Below are 18,790 nucleotides of genomic sequence, written 5' to 3'. Positions count from 1 at the left end.
TAAATTGAATTTAAATAGTTGTCAGTTTGGTTTTTGGTTTTTTGGGTTTTTTTGTTTGTGGAATTTTTTGGTTTTTAAGGTCAGCATTTATACTGCCTGCAAAGAATTTTATGTCCTTCTTGGTAACTGTACTTAAAATCCAGAGTAATGCTTTATTTAATTGGCTGAAATTTCCAAACAAATGAAATAATTTGTTTCTCTCTCTTACTTACATAGGCTGGATTCTAATGATTTATATAATGAACTGAAAGAAACCTGTCCTAATTATCTTCCTCTGTATGTTGCACGACTTCATCAGTTGGATGCTGAAAAGGTTGGACATGTTCATTTTTAATAATCTTAGTTTTGTTTTATTAGATCAGGTTTGTATGTTGAATAGAGTTGCATCTTTATATTATCTTCTTACTGACTGAAAATGTTTTTCATCAAATTGACCATTCTAAGCTATTTTCATTACTGTTAATTACAGAACCTGGCCACTATGAGTTTAGTTTAGCTCACATATTTTGAGGATTGCTACTCAGTATTTGTTCAGTGGGAGTATTAATAGATAGGATTCCCTAAGGATTGCTTTTGTGGCCTTAACATAAGTGCAAGGATCAGAAGGGTCCTGGCTGCTTGGAATTCTTCAGCATCTTCAGTGAAAGAAGAATGTCCTGCTTTACATTAACTTTACTAATGAGTCTCATTTGTGAAAATTAGCTTTAGTTCAGGCAGTCTTAACACGGACCAGCTCTCCTTAGTAATCGTTGTATTAGTAAAGTGCCAGCCATAATTAGAGGAAGTATAAAGAGGACGTCTAAAATGTTTTCATAAGAAAAGAGCAGATTACTGAGAATACCATCATAATCTTAGTTATGGGCTCTTTTGGTTGTATTCTTGTTTGCTCTCATTTTCTTGTTTTTAATTATGGATTAGGGAGAATTCATTTCATATTTTCTGCTGACTGGTTTTTTTGCTTGTTATATGGTATGGAACTAAAAACTAATCACATCTGTAAAATCTTCAGATATACAGAAAAGGAGTTGCTTTTGTTAACAAAGATACATTTTACTTTATATTTTGCTTAGTGTTTTACCATTTAACTCCAAGAGGAAATGTAAACTAGGTATTTTCATATCTGAGCCAAACTCCAAGATTCCATTGTCCCCACACTTTAGTTGCACCTCTAATAATTGACACAAAAGTAAAAATGCTTCAGTATAATGAATCGTACATCACTTTTCTTGTTTCCTCTTTTTTTACTCCCCAGGAACGAATGAAAAGACTGAGTGAAATTGTCGAAGCTGCAAATGCTGTTATTTCTCATATAGATCAAACGGCTCTAGCAGTTTTTATTGCAATGAAGACTGACCCGAGGCCCGATGCAGCTACTATAAAAAAGTACCTAACCAGTAAATACTCTTTCTTGCATCTCATATCTTAGTAACTTTTTTTTTAAAAGGAGGGATTTTTTTTTAAGTAGCAATCTTATTTAGAAAATTCCTCTTTTCTAATACTGTTATATCTTTATAATCTAAATGATCTATATTTGGATATTCCCTACTTAAGATATTTTGAAATAATATTCTCTAATCCTTTAAAATGAAGTCAAAGAAAAGTGGTTTGTGTTTTCTACCATTAGGGGCTGTCAAGAGGAGGAATTTACTAGCTGTGATTGAATAGTCCAGCCACTTGAGGATTTGTGTGGCCTGGATGTTTGGAAAAGTCAAAATCATAATAATTTTTAAAATATTAAAAATAATGTTTTAGCTATTGCCAAGTACCATTAGAAAAACTAAAATTTAGTTTGTAATGCCTAATAAAGAAAATTATTTTTTTAAAAATAAATTAAGGTAAAGCCACTATCTAGCAAGTTTAATTTTATGAAACTGGCTTTATGGCATTGTTTGGAGAAAAGAGGAGGGAAGAGTTTATAGCATAACCATTATAAAACCTAGTGTTATATGTTGGTATTATATGTAAAACAGAGAGGCTTAAGTAGTTTGTGATTGATGTGGTTCCTCCTTATGTCAGTGTGTGATTTCCTTATATTGGTTTAACTGTCCTACAACTCTTTAAACCAGTCTGCCATTTGGTCACTGTATTAGTCAGCCAAAGGGGTGCTGATACAAAACACCAGAAATCAGTTGGTTTTTATAAAAGGTATTTATTTGGGGTAGGAGCTTACAGTTACCACGTCATAAAACATAAGTTATTTCCCTCACCAAAGTCAATTTTCACATGTTGGAGCAAGATGGCTGCCGACATCTGCAAGGGTTCAGGCTTCCTGGGTTCCTCCCTTCCTGGAGCTTGCTTCTCTTTCCTCTTTGTGCTTACTTCCTGGGGCTCCAGCTTAAGGCTTCAGCATCAAACTCCAACATTAAAGCTCCAGAATCAAAAACCCTCAACTCTGTCCTTTGCTATGCCTTTTACTTGTGAGTCCCCATCCACCAAGGGGTGGAGACTCAATGCCCTAATGATGTGGCCCAATTAAAGCCCTGATCATAACCTGATCACATCCAGGTACAGACCAGATTACAAATATAATCCAATACCTATTTTTGGAATTCATAACCATATCAAACTGCTACAGTCACCTTCATCCTTCCATAAACTCATACCATAATCTCCCTGCATTTCTCTCAATATCAATTTTTCCTCATAACACTTGGGCTTATTTTCAGTTTAGGGAGTTATTGCATGATAAAGATGGGAATGTCCTCTTTCTTTTATAGTTATTATAACTAATAAACCAAAGTTGTCCAGATTGCCTGAAATTACTATAACTTTTCTTAAAGATTCCATCAACTTCCGTCATAATATGTTTATTTTTTACCATAAATAATAAATATTTGCATTCTAAACTGTTAGAACTCTTGGCACATTACGTCCATTAGCATATTATAGGCAATCTAATGAATATTGTTCATTAAATACTTCACATTACAATAGTTTCCAAGTAGAATAAAATTTACTCTAAATTATTATTTTAACCAATGTCAGCACTTTTTCATATTTTCCAAAGGAGCAATCCCAAAACATTGCCATTTTGTTGTTTCTGTTCTTAATGTAAAGTGTAGCCACCACCACTTAAGTGCTATTATATACAAGGGACTATTTGAGCCATTTTAAATACATTGCCCCATTTCAGTTTAATCTTCCACAAAGTATATGAAGTAGGGACATTTCTACCCCATTTTTATAGAAGAGGAAACAAGTTCAGAGAAGTTAAATGATTTGCCTTTGGTGACAAAGCTACAAACTGGTAGAGCCAGGATTCAAATTGAGATCTGTCTCAAAAGCCTGTGCCCTCCGTTTCTTCATAAGCAACTCCTTATATCCTCTTCCCTTCCTATTCAAAAGGTTAATATGCCTTTTGAAGGTAGAAGCATCAAATCCCCTTTCCCTATATACATTCTCCTCCTTCACAGATGAGGAGACTCCCCTCTTCAAGACTAACCCTTCTGTCTAAATAACTGAGTTCTCTCCCTTCATTACCTTCATAACTGTACCCCATTAACAGGACCATTTTTCCTTATCTTCATTCTCACTTCAGGGATCTTCATCTCAACATGCAGGCATATTCAAATGTCTTGTATCTCCTCATGTTACCCTTAGCTAATTGCAAGAGTAGTTCACATTGCAATTCTTCCTTAATATACCAGTCACTGCTTATCCTATTACAGAATGAGTCTATCCTTGGTCATGTTAAAATTGTCTTCCCTAGGTGACTGCTGATAACCTAATTGCCAAAAACCGTGGCCTATTTTGTCTTTCTTGTCCTCACTATAGCATCTGACCTTAGCTGTCCCCTACTGTTTTATTTCTTACTGTCCCCTACACTTTGTTATTTCTTACTTAATAAGATTATTTCCTCAAATTCAAGTGTATGTATGTTGCTCATTTTAATATTTTAGTAAAGAATAAGATCTTTTTATTCCTTTTGATATTTTGGACTGCTTTCTAAATGTTAATCATTTAATCTTTGGCAGAAGAAAAATCTTAATTCCAGGTTAAAGTTAGCCAGAAGTTCAATATGAATAGTGTTTTCAGTTTTTTCTCACTATTTTTAATCTCAATTTTTTTTCAGTTTCTACTCTTTGGAGATTGCTGGACACTCTGACTCCAGTGGCTATCCAAAAAATAATAATAAAATGGGGTACTGACAGTTAAAGAATGTACCTGTAGAGACTTTCAGATATACTGAGATGAAACTAGAAAGGAGCCATAAGACTTTGTAAAAATTCTAACAGTGAAGCTAGTTAAGTTTTTAGCAGCATTGGATCAACTTGTCCATCCTTGTCATTAAAGTATTTTTCCCCAGGCCTTTGCTTTGGCCAAACTAAAATAGACTCTGATCAGATTGTCTTTGAACAGAGGACCATCTCCAGATTTGAAATACATTGCTTTCAAGGCTAGTTGCTATCAGGAAATATTTAATATTTCTTATAAGTATTATCTATTGGGCAAGTAGCAGCAAACTTGAGCATTGGTTTCTTGTTGCCATGCAGAATAACTTTCACTTGAATCATTCATGTGTCTAAAATTATAAGATAGTCATTCATAATCTTAAAAGTAATATTAACTTTATGTATGTGATCTAATATCCATCTTTAGTTAAATTTAAACTGTAATTTACTTACATAGGCCATTAGAGTGTCTGATTCAGGTTACGTTGCTTCCTAAAATGTAATTTATTATTACCTTTATAGGTTACTAACTAGATCCAATTAAAAAGATGTTTATTGAGCAAACGCTATGTAAGACATCACTGAGAGATTTGGAAAAAGTGAAGAAGGCACTTTCTACCCTTATGAAACTTATAAGCTGATACATAAGATAAAATTACTAGATAGAATGTGATTAAGATGTATAATAAATATTTTAAATTGTAAAAGCCTAAAGGAAAGAAAGCTGACTTTTCTGAGTGTGGAAACCCTCATGAATGTATTAGATATTCAGTCTGAACAGGTCAGTACTAAGTTAGGAGAGGGTAAGAAAGGAGTATTTCAGACATTTGGAATTGAGATTATTGGGTCTGCAGATGCTAAAATAGGAAGGGATTTTACAGGTGATTTAGTTCCATAGCTTGTAAATATATAACCCCTGTGCCACCCCCACCTTCTATTGTTCGGCATTCTACGTCTATTCTACCCCTTCTCTAGGCAACCAGTTGGTATTGGTATGAGTGATGGAACTTGTTTTCTAAGTCCATTTCTGTACCAAGGCCCTTATTCTTCTTTGCAAAATGGGGATAATAAGTGTGCCATACTGATTGTAAACAGTAAATGAAGTACTGCTTAAAAGACATCTATCCTGGCATCTAAAGGTGGGCAGAGTAGTCGTGAAGGGACTCACAATAAATGAGACGCTATATAGATGCCCCTCACCTTTTAAGTTCAGTGAGTACTTATAAATCCTTTTGTTCTCAAGTCCAAAGTAACCAAAGGAAGATTACAACTGCAGTCCCTAGACACTTTTCCATGAAAAGGCAATGAAAGTTCTTTAAAGCTTTAACATTCCTTGAATCCCTTAGACATTGTTTAGACATAGCTTCATCTTCATTGCAAATGCGTTAAGGTCTGTGATTGATTATCCTCTTTGATGAAACCTGCAAATAGAGAATTTCTTGGCAAGTATACTATCCACATTGCCCTACCACTCCTGTTTGAGGTGTAGATTCAAATGGGCTTTGAACTTCTGAAAATGTCCTGGTCAAAGGAAATGTTTCATCAGCAGAACTTTTTATGAAACATAGCCTTCAAATTTCTTAACATACAGCCTCTTAAACTAACTTAGGACTAATAGGTGTCCAACACTAATTTGCCCTTGAGCACCTAAGTGGTTGAATTTGTTATCCCCCAATCTCTACCTCCCACCCCCAATTTAATTGTTGAATGTTGATTTTATAGCCCCATTGTTGAATGTTTCACCCGGGGTCCTTCAAAGTCATTCTTACTGCTGAAGACAGCTCATCACATATCTAAGTGCCACATTGTCATTTTCTCAGCACTTTCTGTCCTCACTGCTTTCACATTTACTGATAGGAGTTGGACAGAATGCTTCCACTAAGCATTTTTGACTAAGGAAAGCATTCTAGAGACTGTCTATTGAATGTTCTGTGCTTAAGCATTGTTCTAGGCTCTTGGAACACATCAGAAGAAATAAAGATTCCTAACTTGGAGTTAATGATTAAGAGCTCGGATTCCAGAACTACACTGTTAAGCTTAGAATCTTGGATCTGCCACATACTAACTATGGGACCTTGAACAACTTATATAATCTCTTTGGGCTTCAAGTTCCTCCTTTGTAAAATGGGGATAATAATAGTATTTTTTTTTATTAAGCAGTTTTATTGAGATATATTCACATACCATACACTCTATCCAAAGTGTATAATCACTGGCTTTTAGTATAATCACAATGCTGTGCATTCATCCACGTAAAAAAATTTTGGAACAGTTTCATTACTCCAAAAAGAAAAAACTCCACACCCCTTAGCAGTCACCTTTCAATCCCTGTATCCTTTCCCAGCCCTATATAACCACTAATCTAATTTCGTCTTTATTATTTGGTTAATATTTACATTTTGTATAAACAATCATACAGTAAGTAGTACTTTGGTTTCTTTCACTTAGCGTAACGTGGGTTTTTTGTGTATGATATTAACATCTTGTAGTATTAATAGTATTAAATGTATATAGTATTGACATATATTTGTTCAGTTTCAAAGAAAAACAATCATATATACAATTTTATCCATATTCATATTTCACATACGGTTTTACTATGGTGTACAGTCCCATGTTAACATTTTTTAGCTTTCCTCATAGTCATATACATGACTTTCCCTTTAAACCACTGTCATACCCACATAATAGTATAGCTAGTTACAAATAGTTATGTTGGGTTTTCATCTTTTATATTCATTTCCAAAGATTAGTGCACATACTTTTTACCAATTCTGCACAAGTTAACCCTCAGCTTTCCATTCTCTAACCTCATTCTATTTCTGGTGACCGATATTCAAGTTATTAACTCCATGAGATTATGCAATATATTTAGTCCATGTAGCACAGTCATACAGTATTTGTCCTTTTGTGTCTGTCTTGCTTCACTCTGCATAAAGTCCTCCAGGTTCATCCATGTTGTCATATGCTTCACAACTTCATTTCTTCTTACATGTGCATAATAGTCCATCATGTGTATACAGTACAGTTTATCCATTCATCAGTTGATGGGCACCTGGGTCATGAATAATACCTCTGTGAACATGTGTGTGCAGATGTTTGTTCGTGTCACTGTTCTCAGTTCTTCTAGGTATATACCCAGTAAGTGGTATTGCTGGATCATATGGCAAATCTATATTCAACTTCTTTAGGAACTGCCAAACAGTCCTCCATAGTGGCTGTCCCATTCTAGATTCCCACCAACAGTAAATAAATGTTCCTATCTCTCCACATCCTCCTAATGGTTATAGTTCTCTGAATTTTTAATAGTGGTCATTCTAATAGGTGTGAAATGATATCTCCTTGTTGCTTTGATTTGCATTTCCCTCATCACTAGTGATGTTGAACGTTTTTTCATGTATTTTTTGCCATTTGTATTTCTTCTTTGGACAAATATCTATTAAGTCTTTTGCCCATTTTTTAATTGGGTCATTTGTCTTTTAATTGTTGAGATGAGCATCTCTTTATATATCATAGATATGAAACCCTTACCAGATATGTGATTTCCAAATATTTTCTCCCATTGAGTTGGCTGTCTTTTCACCCTTTTGACCTGTGAGGGGTAAAAGTGTTTAATTTTGAGGAGGTCCCATTTATCTATTTTTTTCTTTTGTTGCTTGTGCTGTGGGTGTAGGGTCCAAGAAACCACAAGATCTTTAAGATGTTTCCCTACATTTTCTTCTAGTAGTCTTATGGTCCTGGCTTTTATATTTAGATCTTTGATCCACTTTGAGTTCATTCTTGTTTAAGGAGTAATATGGGGTCCTCTTTCATTCTTTTGGTTATGGATATCCAGTTCTGCCAGCACCATTTACTGAAGAGAATGATTTGTCCTGTTACCATGGCTTTGGTACGTTTGTTGAAAACCAGTTGGCCGTAAAAGTGAGGTTTTATTTCTGGATTCAGTTCTGTTCCTCTGATCAGTGTGTCTATATTAATGCCAATACCATGCTGCTATGACCACTGTAGCTTTGTAATATGTGTCAAGGTCAAGCAAATTCCTTCCACATCGCTCTTCTTTTTTAGAGTGCTTTTGGCTATTCAGGTACATGTTTCCTTCCAAATGAATTTGGTAATTGACTTTTCTATTTCTGTAAAGTTAGGCCATTGGAATTTTGATTGATATTGCATTGAATCAGTAAATCAGTCTGGGTAGGATTGACATCTTCACAATATTTAGTCTTCCAATCCATTAACATGGAATGTCTTTCATTTGTTGAGGTTTTCATTGATTTCTTTTAGCATTGTTTTGTAGTTTTCTGCATATAGGTCTTATACTTCTTTGGTTAAATTATTCCTAAGTATTTGAGTCTTTTTGTTGCTATTGTAAATGGAATTTTTTTCCCCTGATTTCTTCAGATTGTTCAATAGTATACAGAAACATTACTGATTTTTTGCATGTTGATATTATATCCTGCCACTTTGCTGAACTCGTTTATTAGCTAAAGTAGCTTTGCCATAGACATTTTCAGAATTTTTTAAATATTGGATCATGTCATCCACAAATACAGTTTACTTCCTCTTTTCTATTTGGATATCTTTTTTTTTTCTTGTCTTATTGCTCTAGCTAGAACTTCTAGCACAATGTTGAATAACAGTGGTGACAGTGGACATCCTTGTCTTATTCCCAAGCTTAGAGGGAAAGCTTTCAACCTTTTCCCATTGAGTATGATGTTGGCTGTGGGTTTTTCATATATACCTTTTATCATATTGATGCATTTTCATTATACTCCTATCTTTCAAAGTGTTTTTATCAAGAAAGGATTCTTGGGAAGTGGACTTAGCCCAGTGGATAGGGCATCCGTCTACCACATGGGAGGTCTACAGTTCAAACCCCAGGCCTCCTTGACCCATGTGGAACTGGCCCATATGCAGTGTTGACACACTCAAGGAGTGCAGTGCCATGCAGGGGTGTCCCCCGCATAGGGGAGTCCCACGTGGAGCTGGCCCATGCACAGTGCTGACACACACAAGGAGTGCAGTGCCACGCAGGGGTGTCCCCCGCGTAGGGGAGCCCCATGCGCAAGAAGTGCACCCCATAAGGAGAGCCGCTCAGTGCAAAAGAAAGTGCAGCCTGCCCAGGAATGGCACCGCATTCACAGAGTTGACACAACAAGATGATGCAACAAAAAGAAACACAGATTCCCATGCCACTGACAACAACAGAAGCAGCCAAAAACAACACACAGCAAATGGACACAGAGAACAGACAATTGGGGAAGGGGATGGAGAAGGGGAGAGAAATAAATAAAATAAATCTTTTTTTAAAAAAAAAGGATTCTTTTGTCAAATGCCTTTTCTGTATTGATCAAGATGATCATGTGGGTTTTTTTCCCTTCAATTTGTTAATGTGCTATATTACATTAATTGACGTTATGTTAAACCACCCTTGCATACCAAGAATAAACCCCACACAGTAATGGTGTATAAGTCTTTTGATATGTTGTTGGATTCTGTTTGCAAATATTTTGTTTAGAATTTTTGCATATATGTTCATTAGAAAGATTTGGTCTGTACTTTTCTTGCAGGGTCTTTATCTGGCTTTGGTAGTAAGATGATGTTGGCTTCATAAAATGTGTTGGATAATTTTCCCTCTTCTTCAGTTTTTTGGAAGGGTTTAAACAAGACTGGTATTAATTTTTCTCCAAATGCTTGGTGGAATTTACCTGTGAAGCCATCTGGTCCTAGACGTTTTTTTGTTGGGAGATTTTTGATGACCGATTCCATCTCTTGAAACATGATTGGCTTAGGTTCTCTTATTTCTTGTAGTATCAGTATAGGTTTGTGCATTTCTAGGAATTTGTCCATTTCATCTAGGTTGTCTAGTTTCTTGGCATACAGTTTCTCATAGTATTCTCTTAGGATGTTTTTTATTTCTGCCAGGTCAGTTATAGGTCCCCCACTTTCATATCTGATTTTATTTGCATCTCTCTCTTTTTCTTAATCTAGCTGAGATTTTGTCTATTTTACTGATAATCTCAAAGAATCAGCTTTTGGTTTTGTTGATTGTTATTTCATTTGAATGCTAATCTTTATTATTATCTCTTTCCTTCTGCTTGCTTTGGGAATGTTTTGTTCTTTTTTCTAGATTCTCCAGTTTTTTTCAGTTAGATACTGGGTTTTAGCTCTTCTTTTTTTAATATAGGTGTTTAGGGCTATAAATTTCCCTCTCAGCACTGCCTTCACTGTATCCCATAAGTTATGATAAATTGTGTTCTTGTTTCATTCATCTCTATATTTACTAATTTCACTTACAATTTCTGCTTTAACCCACTGATTATTTAGGTGTGTGTTTTTCAACCTCCACACATTCGTGAATTTACCTCTTTCCCATCTATTATTGATTTCCAGTTTCATTCCGTTATCATCTGAGAAGGTGCTTTGTATAATTTCAGTTTTTCTATATTTATTGGGACCTGCCTTGTGACCTAACATGGACTATCCTGGACAAAGACCTATGAGTACTTGAGAAGAATGCGTTAACCCACTGAGTTTGGGTGCAATGTCTATCTATGTCTGTTAGGTCTAGCTCTTTCATCATATTGTTTGACTTCTCTGTTTCCTTGTTGCTCTTCTGTCTAGTTGTTCTATCTAATAATGTGAGTGGTGTGTTGAAGTCTCCAAATGTTATTGTAGAGATGTCTGTTTCTCCCTTCAGTTTTGGCAGAGTTTGCATCATGTATTTTGGGCACCCTGGTTAGGTGCATAATTATTTTATGACTTATTTCTTCCTAGTGGATTGTCCCTTTTATTAATATATAATGACCTTCTGTATCTCTTACCTCTTTTTTGCATTTAAAGTCTATTTTGTCCAATATTAGTATAGCTATCCCTGCTCAGTTTTGGTTACTGTTTGCATGGAATATCTTTTTCCAACCTTTCACTTTTAACCAGTTTGTATTCTGGGTCTAAGGTGAGTCTCTTGTTGGCAGCATATGGATGGCTCATGTTTTTTTTCATCCATTCTGTCAGCCTATATCTTTTGATTGGAGAGTTTAATCCACTCCCATTCAATAATATTACTATAAATGCATTATTTCCTTCCACATTTTATTCTTTGGTTTTTATATGTCATGTCTTGTTTCCATCTGTCCTTTTATTCTTTTTGTTATCCTTTTTTCTTTTCTTGTCTTCTGTACTCTCTTCTGAGCCTCTCTCTCCTGTCTTTTTCTTTCATGCTGTAAGCCTCCCTTTAATATTTCCTGCAAAGGTGGATTCTTTTTTTACAAACTCTCTGAGTTTCTGTTTGTTTGCAAATATTTTAAACTCAGTTTTGTATTTGAAGGTCAAGTTTGCCAGATAAAGAATTCTCAGCTGGCACTTTTTCCCTTTCAGTATCCTAATTATATCATACCATGTCTTCTCACCTCCATGATTTCTGATGAGAAATCCACACTAAATATTACTGGGCATCCTATGTATGTGATAGTTTGCTTCTCTCTTGCTGCTCTCAGAATTTTCTCTTTATCTTTGATGTTTGACTTTCTGAGTAGTATGTTCCTTGAAGTAAGTCTGTTCACATTTATTGTGAGTGGGGTGTGCTGTCCTTCTTGGACATGTAAGTTCATTTCTTTCATGAGAGTTCAGAAATTTTCTGCCATTATTTCCTAAAATACTCTTCCTATTCCTTTTCCCTTCTCTTCTCCTTATGGAACTCCCATGTCACGTATATTTTTGCATTTCATGTTATCATTCAAGTCTCTGAGCCCCTGCTCAATTTTTTCCATTCTTTTCTCTCTGTTCTTTCATCTCTTCAATTTTAGTTGTTCTGTCTTCTGTATCACTTATTCTTTCTTCTACAATTTTGAGTCTCCTGTCATATGTCTCTAGTGTGGTTTTTTAATCTCACCTTTCATTTCCATGAGCTCTGTTACTTTTCTGTTCCAGTTTTCAAATTCTTGTGTTTTCTCAGTGTCTTCTTGATGTCCTATATTGATGTCCAATATTGTCTATATTGTCTTTCAGCTCATTAATTTGATTTTGGAAATTGTGTGTGAATCTCATTGATTAGTTGTCTCAAGTCCTGTGTCTCATCTGGAGCTTTTTTTTAAATTTATTTTTATTTATTTATTTTTATTTTTTAGATTTTTTTTTTTCACTCCCCTTCCCCTCTCCCGCCCCAGTTGTCTATTCTCTGTGTCTATTTGCTGTGTGTTTTTCTTTGTCCACTTCTTTTGTTGTCAGCGGCACGGGAATCTGTGTTTCTTTTTGTTGCATCATCTTGCTGTGTCAGCTCTCCAGGTGTGCGATGCCATTCCTGGGCAGGCTGTACTTTCTTTCACGCTGGGCGGCTCTCCTTACGGGGTGCACTCCTTGTGTGTGGGGCTCCCCTACGTGGGGACACCCCTGCATGGCAGGGCACTCCTTGCACACATCAGCACTACACATGGGCGAACTCCACACAGGTCAAGGAGGCCCAGGGTTTGAACCACAGACCTCCCATGTGGTAGACAGATGCCCTAACCACTGGGCCAAGTCCGCTTCCCGTCTGGGGCTTTGATGTATTCCTTTGCTTGGGCCATTTCTTTCGTTTTCTTAGTATGGCTTGTAATTTTTTGCTGATATCCATGCATCTGATTATGGTGAGTTTACTCAGATGCTCAATTTCTCTCTCTTTTGTAGGGGTTTAGTGGTGGGAGGCTGTTTGTTATTGCTTCTAGGATTCTTAGTTCAACCTGTTCTGGGCCTTTAGGATTATCTCTATTAGTTGTTCGCATCTGGGCCCTGGACCCAGTAATGAGTTGCATACCTGCTTCCAAGGGCCTTGGAGAGGAAGTCTGTAAAGGCCAGAAAAAGCCTTTCCTGATTATTTACTTTTAATTTCATCGCATACACTTCCTTGGTCTGCCAGCAGATGGTGCTCTTTGGAAGACCTCTCAGTTCAAAGCCTGGTCTGTGTGGTGTGCGTTCACTGCAACACAGAGTGGATCAGTGTGATAGAGTACTCTGCCTAAAGCTATGAGTCTCGTAGTTCCAGTTTTCTCAGAGGCAGTTCTCCAGGTTTTGCTGCCAGCCCCCTCCCTTTTCCTGTGTAGGAAATAATTCCACTCATCTCTGCATCCTCAACAAACAGTTCCAGTCAGTAGAGAGGGTTGGATCTCTTCAGTCCTGTGCTGGCTTCCAAGGGAAGCCTAGAAGGGCTTGTAGAACATAGCAGACCAAATTTGTAGGTCAAAAATTGTGTCAGCCTTAGGATAATTCCCTCTCCCATTTCCTGGGGAGGTAGACCCCTGGGACCCCGTTTGTCTGTAGCCTCTCGCCCTAAGGCCTGAGAATTCAAAAGTGTCTATAGGGTGGGGGAGGATGCCGGAAGCATGTAGCTTTTAATTCACAGTTTTGCCGTTGCACTTGTTTTCCTTTGCCCCTGTCTCTTCTGGGCAGCATCCAGCCTTCCCCTGGTGTCCTAAACCCTAGAACATTTTATTCCAGGCCATTTCTGCCTGTCTCTAGCTAGGAGAGATGTGAGTCCCATGTCCGCCATCTTCCCGGAAATCCTGAACTTATCAGTAATAATAGTATCTTACTCATAAAATTGCTTTGAACATAAAATGAAATAATATTTTTAAATGTTTGACACTTACTGGCACATTATTTGTGAGCTTTATATTCGTTTGCTTGGTTTATACAAAATGTTCAGTGATTAGAAGAGCATCTTTGTATATCTGTACATGCATACAGATACATATATAATAACTGATATGTGTAAGGAATCTGAAAACTTAAAAACCACCAACCTAAGACTTATGTAGCTGATGGAATTTAGAACCCATTAATCTTTAAACTCTGTTGCTTTGGGCATTCTATTTCAGCCAAGTATAGCTTACTCTAACTCATTTAATATTCATGTGTAATATAGTGGCTCATTTGATATTTATTAGTAATTTAAAGGAATCGTATGGTACATAATTCAAGTATATGTACACACATATACAATATTTCTGCATTGTGAATCTTAGGAGGAAATGTATGAATTTTAATTCAGGTTAAGATTTTACTTTTAAAGAAATTCTACTGATATGTGAAATATTCATCTTTTGGTATACAGTGATATGGACAAACAAAAATCTACCCTCGTAGATGCCCTTTGTCGAAAAGGATGTGCACTGGCAGACCATCTTCTTCAGTCAGACGCTCAAGATGGGGCTGTTTCATGTGATGCAGAAGGAAAAGAGGAGGAAGGAGAAAGTACTTTGGATTCTCTGACAGAAACTTTTTGGGAAACTACAAAATGGAGTGATCTTTTTGACAATAAGGTAACATTTGTGCTTCTTATTTTAGCATAGTTCCTGGTGATTACTTCAAAAACAACTGCTTTCTTGTGCCCCATTTCTTGCTTCCTTACTATTTCACAGATTACTAGCCAGAAGGGTGAGTTGACTGAATGGAATAAGACTAAACTCCGCTCTGAAGAAGACATTATATTTAGCTGATTTCTATTTGTCTTACCTGTTTTAAAAAAACATTTTGCCATTATTTTATCTGCCTACAAAGTGGCTGTTAGCCACACTAATTTCGAAAACTGTAAGAATATATATAATAATCTTTAGATTAAACCAGTTGTGTATGAAGCTAAAATTAATAAATTCTTCTAGAAATTGTCTATATACTTTTTCACATCTATTAATGTTGTAATTCATAGGAATGGGAGGAGATTGCTTTGATTAGTTTAGATAATTATTTTCTTCAAACCCTTTTAACTTCTAAATTATCTTGATTTGTAGTTCATGAGTTTTAAAAGTTTAGTAAAAGTAAATTGACTTTTTTTGGATTTTGATTATTATAAAATTATTTTTATGTCCTTTTTAGGTCTCTACTATATTACTCACATTAGAGATTATATAACTAAAAGTTTTTATCACTTTTCTTTCCTGTGGAGATAAATTTAAAGTAGATTAAATCAGTAGAACCTCTCACCCAGCACAAGCAGTTGTTTTCTTTTAGTAGACAAAAGTGTGTTTTCAGGATTAAATATGGTAATTTGCAGTAAAGGGTTCAGTAAATAGGAAAAATTCTTTTATGCTTCAGTTTTTTCCACAGTAGTATAGTAGTATACATATATAAAAGGTACTCAGCTATGATCAGAACACTGAAGGACTGAGTGTTGCACAAAGATTAAGAATTTCAATCTGAAATCAGACCCCTTGAAACAAGCTTGAGACCAGTCTCTACTACTTTCTTATCTTATGTTAATTTAGGCAAGTTATTAAACCTTGATGCCTCAGTTTGACTGAGGATAGTCATAGGCCTATTATGAATGAGTGTTAAGTACCTGGAAGGTCTTCAACAATAATTTGCTGTTATTATTAACAAACAATGACTGTATGTCTACAATTGGCCAAATACTCTGCTTGCTATTAGAAATATAAAAATGAATAAAAACCTGCAAGCCTTAAAATGTAAATATATCATAGAGAAGTTTTAATCTTGTTTTATATCACAGGTTTTGACATTTGCATACAAGCATGCATTAGTAAATAAAATGTATGGGAGAGGCCTTAAATTTGCAACTAAACTTGTGGAAGAGAAACCAACAAAAGAAAACTGGAAAAACTGTATTCAGGTAAGTGAAATGACACCATAAAACCTCTATTTAAACTCTCTTGTGTTAGATACTCTTGGCTTTGACAGTGTTTAGAACATAGGCAAAATGCCTTGGAGATGTATAATTAGAATTTCTTTTATGAATATAATTTATTATAATTCCTTTTAAATACATTGTTGACTCAATTCCAAAATGGTAGAAATTTTAGAGTTTTCATTTGGTTTTAATCTTCATTTACAGTAATAGGCCATTTTGTCATTATTTTATCATATATCATATTACATACAGAGAAAATCTATAGTTGAGCTTTTTGCACAAGTCAAATTAACAAGTATAATGATTTATTGAATTCTACAGAAATGATTTTAGTCTTACCTTGTCTTAATACCTGCATAATGGTTTATGCCTATAGGATATATGAAAGTAGGAGAATTTTGTATCAAATGAGGCAAAGGATCCAGGTCTAGAGTAATTTTGATTTATATTAAGATCTTCTTTGAATGTGAAACTGACCAGTGAGTTCCTGTGGAAATAGTGACAATGAAAGTAAACTATAGGTTATCTTTACTTTTACTCTTGCCAGTCCATTGTAAGATATTTTATGTTAGCTTCCTCAAATCTTTGAATCTGAGAGTTAAAAGAATTTAGTGTGGTTCTCATCACATAGAATATAATCTATAAGCAGTTCATATGTGAAGCCAGAGATCCATACAGACATTTGCATCCAGAAATGTTTTAACTTCTCTCCCACGCATTGTGCTCCCCAACTGTTTTGTGCTCCACACATCAACCAGAAAAGATGTATTATGACACCTATTGGTGAACCTCCATCACATTTAAAATAAAATCCAAACTCTTTACTGTGGCCCATAAGACCTTATGTGATCTGGCCCCTGCCTACCTCTCTGACTGTATCTTATTTCACATTTCCCCTTTTTTGCTCTGCTTTTGCCACATGGCTTTCTTTCTGCTTGGCTACAACAACTATGCCCTTTCCTACCTTAAGACATTGACTTTAACTGTTCCTGCTATATGGAATGTTTTTCTCCACGTTTTCACATGATTGGTTTCTTCTTATAATTGATATTTCAGGTTAAATATTACTTCCTTGGAGAGATCCTTTTCTTTATTATCTAACTTGACTGTTTAACTTCCCAATATTGCTTTACATTTTATTTTTATTGTATACCTAATATATATCTTAATTATTTACTTGTTTATTCATCCATTCATTCATTTGCTTATTATTTGCCTTTACTGAATAGAACAAGTTTCCTGAGTATAAGAAGTGAGTTTGTCCAGTGCTGTTTCCCAGTGCCTAGAATAGTGTTTGACTCATTGGGTGCGCAGGAAAAAATTGATGAAAAAAAATAAGTTAGGTTGGTAGGAACGGATCAAGTAAGTTAAATTGGAAGGAAGAGAGGAAGACAGAAAAGGTTAGTAGCAAGAAGAGAAGAAGGGAAAATTTCTAGGAATAATGCGGAGGCTAGATGGGTAGAAAAGGGAGATGGTTGGTAGGAAATTTGGTTGATTTGTTGATAGGAAGGAAGATTGGTAAGAAAGAAGGAAAATTGGTTGGTTTGGTAAGAAGAAAGGAAAAAGTTGGTTAGGAAAGAAGATTGGTTGATAGCTGGAAGAAAGCTTACTTGTTTGGGTTGAAGGAGGCTTCTATATGCTACTTCTTTGCTATTAAATACTTAATAAAAGAATTTACCCTAAATAATGAGCTTGAAAAATATGTTTGTTTTAATAATATATTATTCTTTTTTATTATAGCTGATGAAATTACTCGGATGGACTCATTGTGCATCTTTTACTGAAAACTGGCTCCCCATCATGTATCCTCCTGATTATTGTGTATTCTAAAATAGGAACCAAGACTTACAATTTTAAAAAAGAAAATTTTATAGTGAATGGATATAAAAACAGATTTGTGGCATTTTTAGTATAATGCATGTTTTCATCCTCTATCAAATGCTGATTATTAAATGATGTGTATTTATCCGAGATTTCACTGGCGTGTGGCTTAATACATGTAAATGTAGACCTCTGACATCATGGTGTTTTCTTAATGCCTCACATTGCTGGCAACGGGATGTGCCCTGACTGCCAATACCAAGGACTTTCAGTTGGGTTGCAGCTTATTGCATGCCTGATAGGTTCTGAACAGTAACTTTTAACTGCAAACCTGTAAAATTCTATTTTTTATTTTATAAATGAACAGGGTTTTAACATGCTGGTCTACAATTTTTCAATTGTATGAAGGCCTTAAAAAAGCTACATTAAGTGTAGCTAAAATTATTTATTGGACTAAAGTAACAACCTCATTTCTAGTTTTTTTGGCAAACGTTTACATTCAATTAAGGCGAAAAAATAAAACTGTCACCAATGTGTGGCTGGAGCATAACTGCTTCAATAAATCTTTATCTTGGAGTTATTTAAGGCAAATCATTTTTAACATCCTCTTGAGTGCATAGCATCAGAATGAACTAATACTACATGTATAAGTGCCAGACAGCTAAATCTATATCAGGTATTATAAAGATAACACATATGGTATGTTTTATTAAAGTTGAAATAATGTTAAACACATGAATAAATGTACAAAACCAAGATCACAGTACACCATATGCATTCTGATATCTTAATTTTTGTTTTATAATTAATAAAAGTAATATTGAAGCTTCTTGAAGTTGGTCTTAATTTTTCATAAATAAAATTTGGGATTAGAACAGAAATAATATCCATAGACAAAAAAATCTACATGACATAATTTATTTCATAAAGTGTATACTTTTGCAATAATTTGAGTATATTTCCAGTTCTTACTGTGTTAATTTTTGTATATGCTTAGCTTTTTATTATTTCTACCTTTTTTATTTTTAATTAGAGAAGGTGTAGGTTGACAGAATAATCATGCATAAAAAAAAAACAGGATTCCCACATACCACCCTATTATTAGCACCTAACATTGGTATGGTACATTTGTTACAATTGATGAAAGCATATTATTATAACTGTATTACTAACTGTATTC

The 18,790-nt window shown here is 35.1% G+C and overlaps 1 protein-coding gene across 4 annotated transcripts in view; it reads left to right on the top strand.

Moving 5' to 3' along the window:
• TPP2 (tripeptidyl peptidase 2) overlaps window positions 1-18,440 on the top strand; it is a 100,678-nt gene extending 82,238 nt beyond the window's left edge. For 2 of the 4 annotated variants that reach the window (XM_004458397.2, XM_004458396.2), the window contains 5 exons: window positions 217-313; window positions 1,253-1,383; window positions 14,257-14,464; window positions 15,652-15,771; window positions 17,530-18,440. In XM_004458397.2, the coding sequence (XP_004458454.1) occupies window positions 217-313; window positions 1,253-1,383; window positions 14,257-14,464; window positions 15,652-15,771; window positions 17,530-17,619 (646 nt within the window). In that variant the 3' untranslated portion in view covers window positions 17,620-18,440. Of the gene's footprint in view, window positions 1-216; window positions 314-1,252; window positions 1,395-14,256; window positions 14,465-15,651; window positions 15,772-17,529 lie in introns of those variants that run through there. The other 2 variants (XR_011645810.1, XM_071208212.1) reach the window with 2 other exon arrangements.
• Window positions 18,441-18,790: the final 350 nt, after the last annotated feature.

The sequence above is a fragment of the Dasypus novemcinctus genome, chromosome 15 (genome assembly GCF_030445035.2).
Source record: "Dasypus novemcinctus isolate mDasNov1 chromosome 15, mDasNov1.1.hap2, whole genome shotgun sequence".
Taxonomy (NCBI): domain Eukaryota; kingdom Metazoa; phylum Chordata; class Mammalia; order Cingulata; family Dasypodidae; genus Dasypus; species Dasypus novemcinctus.
The sequence above is the reverse complement of the archived record's forward strand: the minus strand, read 5'-3'. Positions and strand labels throughout refer to the sequence as shown.